This window comes from Peromyscus leucopus, chromosome 4 (assembly GCF_004664715.2).
Source record: "Peromyscus leucopus breed LL Stock chromosome 4, UCI_PerLeu_2.1, whole genome shotgun sequence".
In the NCBI taxonomy this organism is placed as follows: Eukaryota; Metazoa; Chordata; class Mammalia; order Rodentia; family Cricetidae; genus Peromyscus; species Peromyscus leucopus.
This window is the reverse complement of record NC_051066.1, coordinates 134,208,551-134,220,948: the sequence shown is the minus strand read 5'-3', so window position 1 is coordinate 134,220,948 and position 12,398 is coordinate 134,208,551. Positions and strand designations below refer to the sequence as shown.

At 45.2% G+C, this 12,398-nt stretch overlaps 1 protein-coding gene across 1 annotated transcript in view; it reads right to left on the bottom strand.

Moving 5' to 3' along the window:
- The window catches only part of Ctnnbl1 (catenin beta like 1), a 185,449-nt gene that overhangs the window by 133,141 nt on the left and 39,910 nt on the right, over positions 1-12,398 (bottom strand). Inside the window, exons 2-3 of the mRNA XM_028861754.2 lie at positions 4,524-4,712; positions 22-128 (exon numbers count right to left, since the gene is read on the bottom strand). Of these exons, the coding sequence (XP_028717587.1) occupies positions 22-128; positions 4,524-4,712 (296 nt within the window). The remainder of the gene's footprint in view (positions 1-21; positions 129-4,523; positions 4,713-12,398) is intronic.

Here is a 12,398-nt window from a genome sequence, read left to right as displayed (position 1 = left end):
GTCAGCAAAGCGGGGCCTTACTTCTCCGGATTGTCGGGAAACTTGATCCTCAGCTCCTGGTTTTTGTATGATCGCTTTTCAAATGTGAGGATCATCTTCTTCACTGAGCTTTCATCCAGTGGCTCCTCCTGGAACAAGGACAACAGCTTCAGTGTTCATGGATGTCACAGTCCCAATCACTCACTATGGCTCTTCTGTCCACCTGCTGCCATGGGTCTCTGTGGGTTCAATGCACAGTACATGCTTTTCCTTCCCAACCGGAATGGTGGTGAGGGGCATCATCCTGGGTGTCACATCTAATATCCTGCCTCCCATCTCAGGCAGTTAAAAGACTCATCCAGCAAAGGTTTCTCAGGCACACCGTGGATGTAGAGTAAGCCATGATGCCAGGTACTTTTAGTCACCATTTATCTTGTCCCTTTGACTCACAGGCAAGAAAGAATCAGAAACTACGAAAAATTTGCTTAAGATCAAACCCAAGTTAGTGCCAAGGACCTCTAGTCTCTTCCTCATACCAGAGGTCACAAACCTGTCTATAGGCCGAGGCTGCTCTAGTGCCTGTTTCTGCACAGCCCATAAGGGGCGGATGGCAGTTGGGGAGCTACACACACCGCTTCACATTCTCACGTTTCTATGCCTGGTCCTCTTTAGCTACCGAGAGGAAAGTCAGACAGGTACTTTGGAATGCTAGTGTGGCATCAAGGACAAGTTAACTTTGAGCCAGATGTGGCACTAAGGCAAGAGACTCATGAGTTTGAGGGTGCCCTGGCTACATGGACATGGTAAGATAAAAGAGGGAGGGAGGGAGACAGGCAGACAGGCCAGCCGGTTAACAATTGGACATGATATCACATGCCTATAATCCCAACACTCAGGTAAAGGCAGTGGGATTGCCACAAGTTTAAGGCCAGCCCTGGTCTACATAATCAGTTCTAGGTCAGTCAGAGCTATCTAGGGAAACCCTGCCTCAAAATAAATGAATAAATATTAAATATAAACAATAACGCATTTTTGGTAACCTTGCTCAGAGGAAAAATTAGAAAATTAGAATCACAGAGTTGTCTTGCTTCTTACACCGCAGAGATACCTTAAAAAGTAAATGAATTGAATGTTATATTTTGAGGGGTCCAAGTAAAGGCTCAGAGGTTAAGAGTTCCTATTCTTCAGAGATCCTGAGTTCAGTTCCCAGCACCTACATCATGTGGCACACAACCACCTGCAATTTTAGCTTCAGGGCATCTGATATCATTTATTGGCCTCCACCAACACCTATACCTACACACACGCAAGCATACACACATAAATCTTTTTTTAACTTCTGAATCACTTATCTTCCCCACACATACAACCTATACAGAAATTTCAGAAATGTTGTCTCTTCAGTTCGCGTTCCAGTTTAAATTAATGTAGCAAGGCACCCTGCCTCTCTAACACTTTCCCAACTTCCAGCTTCTCCGCTCTATAGTAATGGTCATAACTCACACCTAAAAGCAATAAAGAAACTGCTTTTAGGAGAACTTGAAATAGATCCTTTTGGAAAGCACTGAATCATCCTATAATTCTGTAAGGACTCAGAAATACTAGCTATTATTTTATTATGAAATCTCAATGTTCTTCCTATATTGGGTTTTAAGTGGGAGAAACCTATACATTCATTTTGAGCATGATACATTTCTTAGATTTTATCGACCTCAGGATCTGGAAGCACTCTGCTGGGCTCCCACCCCTCCCAGGTCTACAGTTCAAGAAGGCTTTCCCAACATGGTGAAAACCACAGTCAGTGTCTGGCTTGGCTAGGACTCAGAGCCTTGACTCCCTCCATACCATACCTCCATACCTTTTACCGCATAGCGACAAAACTTCACTAAGAACTTCCTCAAGGCCTTGGTAGGTCCACCTCACACGTCCTTATTAGTCTTTCCTAAATTCATCCCCTTGGTGTCTAGAATAAGATCCCTAACCCTTCGCGTGGAAAGTGAAGGAAGGAAGAAACACTTTAGAAGGAAAGTCTGGAAGGATGTGGCCCAGCTAATTGCTCCAACTTCAAATCAGGGCAGACACTGTGGCTGGAGAGGCCGCTCCACAGTTAAGATCACAGGCTGCTCTTCCCAAGGACCCAGGTTTGATTCCCAGCACCCACATGGCAGCTCACAACTGTCTGTCACTCCAGTTCCAGGGGATCCAATAGCCTCTTCTGGCCTCTGAGGGCACCATACATGTACCTATACTAGAGACAAAACACCTGTATGAAGAAAATAAACTTGTTTTAATTAAAAAGCAACAACAGGGCAGACAGCACCCTGGAGATGGCCCGTGCCTCCTTGCTTACTGCTGATTCTTATAGTACCTGCTCATCACAGGCACCTAGTGAAGATCTGCGGAGTAGAGGGAGGGCGGATTGGAATGAAAATGTTTGCTGGATCTTTCAAGGTCACAGAGATGACCTGAACAAACTGTGTACATAAAATTGTTTGGTGAACTCCAGTAATGAATAATGATGCTGTTCTTAATAGCAAGAGACATAGCATACCCCGCATACCAAGAGGGTTTACGCAATGGAGCCCTGTCTAGGGAACCGCTAATTCACTTTCCAGCCTCCCTCACAGCCGCTGCTTTTTTTTCCCTCACTAACATTTTGACCACTCTGGGGGAACTATATTCATGCAGTTCTTGTGGGATTTCCAGCATGCCAGCCTCTCTAGGGTTTGGTCTCCTTCCTCTAATTCCTCTCCAATACCAGGGAACCGAATTATCAGTCTTAGTCATCAGCCTCAGCTGTATCTCCAATAGCTCAACGTCAGAAACCAGCGGGAGATTTCAGAAAGATGGATGCTGGTGATGTAGCACAAAAAGGACAATAATATTTTACAAGGCCACGTGACCACAGGGCAAGTACCACTTGTTTTCTATCAGATGGGACTTTGGTAGCAGTGAGAAAATAACTCCTGGATTTTTAGCCTTTTGTGTGTCAGTTTTACAAAGTGATCTCTTTGTCCCTGTCCCTTAACAGAAAGGCTGTTCCCCCATTACATTTCTGTCTCCCAGACTAGAAACTACTTACCCATGACAGCCACTGTCCCAGTCCCCCCAAATCATCTACACAGGAATTCTACCTTCCAATTAACTACAGGGTGAAGAGCCTGAGCAGAGGCCAGCGGGAGAAGAGGGAGCGTCAGCTCCACACACTGTGGAAGCCCTTGGAGGCTGCTGCCTTCTGAGAGGCAATTCAGAACTCATGACTCTCTCCCACAGACTCCTCAGACGCCACTACATTTTAGGGGCAGAACCTCAGACAACACTGGTCCACACCCTGGGGAAGAAGGGGCTATTGTCGTAACACAGAAAAGACCTGTTTGGAATACAGATTAAGTTTTTTCTTCTTCTCAGATTCATGCTCCTGCCTCATTTTTAAAAGCCAAACTTAGCATCATGTCTTTGCAGGAACTAGAAAACAGCTGGTTCTTCAGAATCCATTTCCATAATTCATATTGAACAAAATGCCAGAGTGAAAGCACATAGAAGTTACCACTTAAGGATTTAAAAAGACACAAGGTAAGGTCATTTTGTTTTAATCGCTGATATTTTACTTCTATGCTTCTCTGCTCCATTCATTTACTCATTCAATAAATATTTATTAGGGCCTATGAAGAGCTAGATGTTGCTCCAAGTGCCAGAGACATAGCTGTGAACAAAACAGAGCCAGGCCATTTTCATGGGAGGCCAAGGGAGGAAAGTAAATGTAAGATAAATAAGGATTGCAAACCACAATTCATGCTGTGAAGACTGTATACAGAATCAAATGAGAAGAGAATTTGAAAATGGGCCTGCAGGGCCACCTTGGAGATGGGATAGGCTTCTTGGAGGAGAAAACACCTGACCTAGACCTAATGGGAAGAACCCAGGCACATGAGGCATAAAGGAGATTATTCAAAGGCGCAGGGCAAGACTGAGTACAACAGCCTTCCTTCGACTGTTGTAGGATTGACTGTTGCTTTGTTTTTCTGAGAAAGGTCTTGCTATATATGTTGCCAGGGCTGGTCTTGAACTCTTGGGCTCAAGTGATCCTCTTACCTCAGCTTCTGAGAGCTAGGACTATAGGCATGAGCCACCATGCCTCAACAAGACCCAAATAGCTAATCTAGTAGTACTTTGAACTTCATTCTTAAAAGCCCTACTCTACCTGTGTGATTGACAGGATTTGACACTTCTTTTGGATTATGGACTATATTTTAAAATGATGGGTCTTCTTCTACATGTCCTCGGAATGACAGGTCAGGAAGCTCTCGCTAGCTTTCTCCTGTCAACACCAGCCATCCTTCCTCTTTGTTCCCACGACGTTCCTTATTCTGTAAATCCTTTTCCAGACTCGACTCTACCACCCAACCTTTGCCTCAACACTCGAACGTAGTTTTTCTTAACCCCATTTTACAGATAAGACTCAGGGTAATAGCCTGTCCCCAGTTAAACCACAGATGGTGTGTCAGGGTCACTCTGCTGGCTCCTGCCCAGCTCTGGCTCACTACCTCTTCCTCTTCTTCCTCGCCATCCCTGTCAATAATCTGCAGCAGCCTTTTTTTATCATCGTCTGTTTCTTCAGCTGCTGTGGCCTCCTCCTCTCGATAGCGGCCACGTTCTCGAGGACCAGTCTGCTTGCGACGTGTCTTCAGTTCCTCCTCTTCATCATCCCGGGGTCGTTTTGTGCCCCTGTTGGGCTGAGAAAAAGAAAAGAAACATAGGACATTAGAGCTGAAGAAGAAACAGGCAGCCAGGCATGGTGGCACACAAATTACATCATAGCACTCAGGAGGCAGAGGCAGGCAGATCTCTGAGTTTGAGGCCAGCCTGGTGTACAGAATGAGTTCCAGGTCAGCCAAGGCTGCACAGAGAAACCCTGTCTCAGAAGTGTGGGGGAGTGGGGAATAGACATCAAGCATTCTAAAAGCATCCAAGGATTCTGATAGCAAAGTGCCATGGCTTACCTTTTCCACAGAACAGTGAGGCTAGCACTATGAAGTTTCAGATCCTTAATGGTTTTACAAATACACCATGACCAATGGGCTTTTTTTTTTTAAATGAGGTTGTACCACTGCACAAGATTCCCGGTGTATATAGAAATCACAAGGGGAAAGGCCACCTTGACATGGGGATACTGAGTCAGGCTCACATGCCTTGCAAGACACAATCCCCAACTTCCACCCCTCAGCACACATCTTCTATCAAGTTCAGAAAGAGAATGATATGTCAATAACTTCCAAGTCTACTGTACTTCAGATTCTACTACGCAGGAGAACAGATAGCCAGAGGCCAGGTAAGGATTGGCTACTCAAGAGAACATACAGAAGTGGCTAAGAGATAAAGGAGCAGGGAAAGTCCCAATGTTATTAACCAGGAAACACAAATGAAACCATGGAGTATACTCTGTTAGGACAGCTAAGGAGGTGTGGAGAACAGGAAACCCCGAGAGTGCCCTGCTGGTGGGCATGTGAGTTAACATGGCCATTATGGAAAAGAGTGTGGAGGCTCCTCAGAAAACTGAGACTAGACCGACCACCATATGACGGGCAGTCTCCAAAGGAAGTGAAGGCAGTACTGCAGAGATGTTCCTGCACCGAGATGCTAAGCGTGGCACTACTCCCAACGAGACAGGAGCAAGGTGCCCAGCAGCAGATGGGAGAAATGTGGGGTGTGCTCTCTGGAGTACCACTCAACCAGGGGAAGAAAGGCTATCACTAGCAATGTGACTGTGGGCATGTACCACAAGTGGTCAACCGGGAAGACATCTCTGCTGCGTCAAATGCCACATGATCTCATTTATGGAAAAGAACTCTGAAGCAGTGACTACAAGAACGGTTAGGAACGGCTAGAAGAATTAGCTTTAGTCATTTGGCAAGCAGAATGGCATATGCAACACATACTAACATCCTGCATCCTTCAAATACTTTAAATTTCCTCCACAAAAAATACACAGTGATAGATAGATCTGTGCATTCTATATCGCAAACACATTGTTGCACCTAGCCCTTTATGCCATAAGGAAGGAGAGAGACAACACTTGTGGGTTCCAAAGATTTTTATAATTCACCACATAAGCGGGTCACTGATGGATCAGGGCTGCAGGACAAGGACTCGGGAGCCTTGTTTCTCCTGACAGCTCCAAGCAGGGGCAGAAGTGGGGTTTATAAACACAAAATTCACAAACATTTGTTGCCAAGTTACAATTACAATTTTCACCAATCAGGATTTAGAGATTAGGGGCTTCCCTGAATGTCCCATCATTGTCAATCAATACACAATGCAAGCCTTTCAGTCCAACCAAGCAGATTCATTTGTTCCTTCTGTTGTTGGGAACAGCCATGATGCTTCTAAAGAACTAAAGATGAATAACGACTATTTCTACGGTTTAGGGAGGAGGTTGCTCAGCCATTAGAGAGTTCTCAGCTCCCCTAAGCCTAGAGAACTTGAACTTTATTTCACCCTACGGAGTGAAGTCTGAAGTCAAAATGTCAGTACTTAGGCCAAGGTGCTTTTGCCTGCTCCCTTCAATATACCAAAATACATTGTGCCCTATAAACAGAGTTGTCAATTCAAAAGAAAATTTAGGGCCGAAGAGAAGACTCACTTGCTGTACACACATGGAGATCTGAGTTCAGATCCCAGCACACAGGAGAAACAGCTGGGCATTGCTACATAGGCACCTGTAACCCAGTAGACAAGAGGCTCACTGCCAGCCTAACTCCAGAACCAGTGAGAGACCGTGACTCAGAGAAACAGAAGAGTGAAGAACAGGACTCCTCTATGCACACACACACACACACACACACACACACACACACACAGTGTGCGCATGCACGTACATAGGTTTTAATATTTCATTAGTTTTTAATTATGTGTTTGAATGTATATTTGTGCACATGAGTGCAAGTGTCCACAGGTTGGAAGAGAGTAGGAGCCCCAGAAGCTGGAGTTGAAGGAGGTTGTGAGCTGCCTGAGTGGGTGCTAAAGACTGAACTTGGTCGTCTCCAAGAGCAGTATATGCTTGTAACAGCTAAGCCTCCTCTCTCTCCAGCCCCAAATAGTTTTCAACAATAAACATTTTATTTGTATTTTCTGTACCAGAAGTACGGCACTATAAAAGGTGGTAGAGCCTTTAACCCCACAGAACTGGTGCTTCCTGATTCCTAACGGGCTCCTAGGCCTCACTGTTCCTTCGCTAACACAGGGCATAGAAGCCTCCCTGTCACTGTTGTGCCCTACTAAGTTAGAAGCAAGCAGGGCACTGCACAAGGAGCCTCCAAACTGAAGAGAACACCATGCAGACACCAAATGGCCCTCCCTCTCCCACCCCCGAGCTCAGCCTGCCACTAGTGCACTTTGGGCATATGGTCTGCCTCCCTAAGCCTTCGCTTCCTAAAATGCAAATGAGGGTTATAACCCTTTTCCGGGTGCACTTAAAAAAGCTGCTTTAGAGGGGAAAGCACTCTAAAGGACAACAGTGCCAAACAAAGAAAACTACCACTGAGTCAATCCTCTTGATTCTGTCTCCCCCAACAAGACACTGAGATCGGCTCCTTCGTGAATTTTTCCTTCTCCGATGACACCTGCACCTACTGATAGCGTAATAGTGCAATGTGGGTTGTTACTACCACACAAGAAAATGCTGTGCTCACCGACACCCTGCTAAGGTGTCTGGTAATAACAGACACACTCTCATCATGCACATCACACATCTTGCCTTGTGACTGCCACTGAATTGCACCACGCCAGGGGTGCAAAGTCATTCTCTGTCCATGTAAATCGTGCTGGTTCTCCACACCAGGTGCTTCAGTGAGGCTGAGCAGATGATGGTGCTCAGAAAAATTAGACAATTCTTCCCTCTTTTCTGAGTCTCCCTGAGACACACCCAATTTCCTTAAGTATAAAAACTTTAGTATTGTCATTATTGTCCTTACCCTTAAAGGGGGGAGGGAGTCCCCACAGGCCAGTATCTAGAGACCTCAAGATGCTTTTATGTGGGAAGGGAAAGGGAGGTAGCTTCATCCTCAAGGAACCAGGCTTCAAACAGAACTCTGTGGCTCCCCAGCAGGTGAGAAACTTCAGCCTCCTGGGAACAGGAATCTTTCAGGCTCATAAAACAAGCCCTGCTGCGATTGTGATTAGTGCAAGCCTGCCGCAGCCAAGTCAAAGCATGAGCTCCAGAGCTCTCCACAAGAGGGGATTTGGAGGATGGAGAGAAAAGGTGGTGAGGCCACAATTAACAGGATGAAGCTAAGTGCTGCCACCATCAAGAGCAGCAGACTAGAAACAACAGTGGTCTTGTTCCTTTAGGACCTACTTCTTTAAAAGTCAGGGGAGGAGTTTCATCCTTACCTCCAATAATCCACTGAAAAAGCACTTTCCTTGGGCAGGACTTTAATCCACCACATCTCTGGGGACCAGAAGTAGTTAACAGTTCTGTTGCATTAGCAGGGAACAGGATGCCTAGGGTGCCAGCTAGCTCTCAATAAACACTTGCAGAGACAAGCTGATCCCTTCTGAAGTGGCACACTGAAGAGTGTGCCCATCTACCTTGATTATGCAACTCTCAGTGACACAGTTCTGAGGGACTTAAATGTACCCACAGATAGAAGCCACGTAAGACCTTGGTTAAATTAAAGTGGTATTTGTTAAGTCATTAACAACAATAACAACAGAAACTTGGTAAAAAGACTTCTAAGGCATGAAACACTGTATATAATCAGGTGGCCCAGTAGCAGCCTCAGGCTTCCAGCTGGGTGCCGCCTTAACTGGGTCATGAGGAGAGGCACGGCCAGTACAAATAAGCTTCCAGAACCTTTCTGACCGCTCTATCTCAATATCACACATACTGGCCCAAGAGCCATGGCCACCTCCCTCTCCTGAGGGTAGGTAAGCTGTGCAACAGCTATCCTGAGCTGCTTGATTTCAGCATTCCCCCAGAGGCAAGAATTTTGCTCTTTACTCCTTGGTTGTCTCTTTTTCAAAAGCCAGCATTCTCAATAGAGATTCCACTCATTCCTAAGACTTCAGTGCTCTAAGTTATGAGCTGGGGTTGGCCCCTTACCAACTATTTCCTAAGTGCCAACTGTGTCTGTGGCTCTGTGCTAGGAAAGGGCAGATGAGCGCACCCAAGAAAGACACTGCCTTGCTAGCATTCCACTGTCCAGGATGGGATACAATCAAATACAGTGCAAGCCACTGGCATAAATATTTTTTAATAGCCACATTTTTTAAAGTAAAAAGAAACAGGTAAAATTAATTTTAGTAGATATTTTATTTAGTATAATATACCTAAAACAGCAATTTAATATGTAGTCAATATTTTTTTAATGCTAGTTTACCCTTTCTTTAAAAATACTGAGCCCTCGGCATGTGGTTTACACTTACACTCACACTCAGGTCAATACAGACCAGCCCAATTTCATGTGTAGGCTGCCATCACACTGCTCCCTGAGGAAGCCTAACCAGAACCAATTTCCAGCAACAATGGATGCAGCAGGGGCTCTTAGAAAGCTCTGGAAACCCACAACAATCATGAAGCAGACTCCATATCCTCACCTAGAAGTAGACTTCTTGATTCCATTTCTCCAGTCTGCACCCCTGGGAGAGCAAGTGATTACCCACAAACACAGCTGTGCCTGGGAAGAAGCTCAGGGCTGCCAGGCTGATTTCACTGCAGGGAGTCAAGGTCTGTTGATCCAAAAGGAGGGCATCCTGCCAGGGGTCAGAGCTCAGGCCACCACCACCCTTCTCATGTCACACACCAATCTCAAGAGGCTTAGCCATTCTTACCAGTCACCTCTGAGATTAATCTGCTCTGGTCTCTGAAAGGCATGTGGCATCCCTCAAGAAGAAGGAATGTCAAAAGCAACCGTTCTTAATAAAGTCATTTCTCTGCTTCTGCTGCCCACAGACCTGGAGACAATGATTAACTCTTGACTTCTAATGCTCCAGAATACCAGCCTTGAAGTGCGGTCTCCAGCCTTCTATGTAGATCCCAGCCTCACTCCCACAGTCACATAGAAGGCTCTCTGAGCACTTGGCACCATCCCACCACATGGGCAGTGTGGCCTTCCGAGGACCCAGAAAGGACTCAACTCTCTCACAGCTTACCGGAGCCTTCATATGCCTAACCTCTCAGTAACCCCGTTGTATGTGTAAGCACACAAGTGGTACTTCTCCATCTTCTCTCACTCCAACCCTCGAAAATGGAAATCAAGACATCATCACAAAGGCTTTGAAGGAGTTAAAAAATTAAGTAAGCAAACTGCCTGCAATACTCCCTGTGTACCCAGACAATATCCAACCTAAGCTTTAGGTTTCATTTCCCCCTCTCTATTTTTTTTTTAATTAAAAAGCAGTGAGAAGCTGCAGCTATAATGAGGGGCTGTGGGAACATGCAGTTATATTGGACTCAAAGTAATGTACCATAGGAAGAGGCTACATCACCAGAACGAAGCCTAAATTAAAACTCCACTATGAAACCCACTCCATTTCCTCTGAGCATGCAATCTGTATTATCACATTTATAGTCTGTCTCGACCTCAATTAGACTTAGGGGTTGGGGGTGGGGAAAGAATTTCTATAGTAAGCAATAATGGTATCATTATGATAAATTATGAAAACATAACAGTGCAATTATTAATGCACAGCACATGTGCACTGGGATACAACAGTGGAAATGTATGTGCATGTATCTAAAGATAGTGTAGCATTCCAAGTTACCTGGCTAAGGAGATAATTCATGAAAGACACTTTCACGATGACAGAGGGGAAAAGCACACCTAATCCCATAAGGGAACTAGAAAACATCAAATAGAAGCCCTCTGTGACCTTGAAATAGACAGAGAATTCTTCACCTAGCAACAAGGAGCTCAGATAACCCCAGAGAAGGATCTACTCAGTGAGGTGTGCACACTATTGCTCAAGTCTTAAAGACAACCCCAGAGAAGGATCTACCCAGTGAGGTGTGCACACTATTGCTGGAGTCTTAAAGATAACTCAGAGAAGGATCTACCCAGTGAGTTGTGCACGTTGTTACTCAAGTATTAAAGATAACTCAGAGAAGGATCTACCCAGTGAGGTGTGCATGTTGTTGCTCAAGTATTAAAGATAACTCAGAGAAGGATCTACCCAGTGAGGTGTGCATGCTGTTGCTCAAGTCGTAAATGACAGGAAGAACTCAGAAGTTCTTAAACTTCCCAAGCATTAAAGTTCTGCAGTATTAAACAACAGGAAGAACTCAGAAGAAGTGAAGATAGAAATGACTAACCAGGAATTCCAGCCCAGTGGGTTTAAGCAACTTGTCTATGGTGGACAAGAGCGCAAGGCTAATTCCCAACACAGTGGGCTCCCTCTTCCACTCTCACCCAAGACTAATAGGAAATAGGACAAGAGAATGTTGAGGATGTCACTGGATGGCAGGCAAAGCTGCTATTAGAATCTAGAACATGGACTGGTCCCCATGTGAGAGGAGAGCTGTAGCTAGCAGCCATCAACAAAAGGCTTCCAATATATGATGGCCAGAGCCAGTGATCCCAGCCCTGTTTTAACAGTGCTAAATGGAGAATGGGTCTGGAGTCAGGTTTTCCTAACCCAAACCCTGACCCCTCTACATAACAGTCCTGGGTGGTAACTTAACTACAAACAGAGATTCATAACTTCTCTCACAGACATCTCTGATGTTTATGTACTTTATAAAGGTGATGTTTCTACAGCACAGGGCACGGTGTGGCCCACAGAAGACACACAGAGGTCCTTATCTTTGTGACACCTGATTCGAAGAAATCAGCAAGGCTGAGGTAGACAGAGACTCTGAACACTAGTGGGCTTTAAAATGTGGATTACTGGGTGGGAGGTTTAGCTCAGTGGTAGAGTTCAATCCCCACTATCACTGGGGGAAAAATAGCAAAGAAAAAAAAAATGGATTGCCTTTGAATACCAAAATATTTGATGGGTAACCTTCCTCTAGCTGCACTTTTTGGCTGTCAATGACAGAGGAAGGACACATAAGAACAAGATAAGACTATCTCTCCGGTGGTATTTTTCCTTTGGTCTGTTTTGAGAACTGTGAATGAAGAGTCGACTCGGTAGCTACTCTATTCAAAATGCCTGTCCATACCTTGCCATGGTTCTTCCAAGGCACTAGAGTCAGTCTGAGCTTTAGGCACCTCCATGTTGCCCAACAGGAATCTATTTGCAGTCTGAATAATCTTTAAAAATGTCTCTGGGCAGACACGGGCTAGGACTTTCCTAACACCCCTGCTTACCACATACCATCCGACCTAACCAACCTTCCCCATCTTTGGCTCTTTCCTTCAGAGTTTACCACACTGAGGAAAACCCTTCCGACTTACAGTCTCCTTCTCTGATCTCTAGTCCTT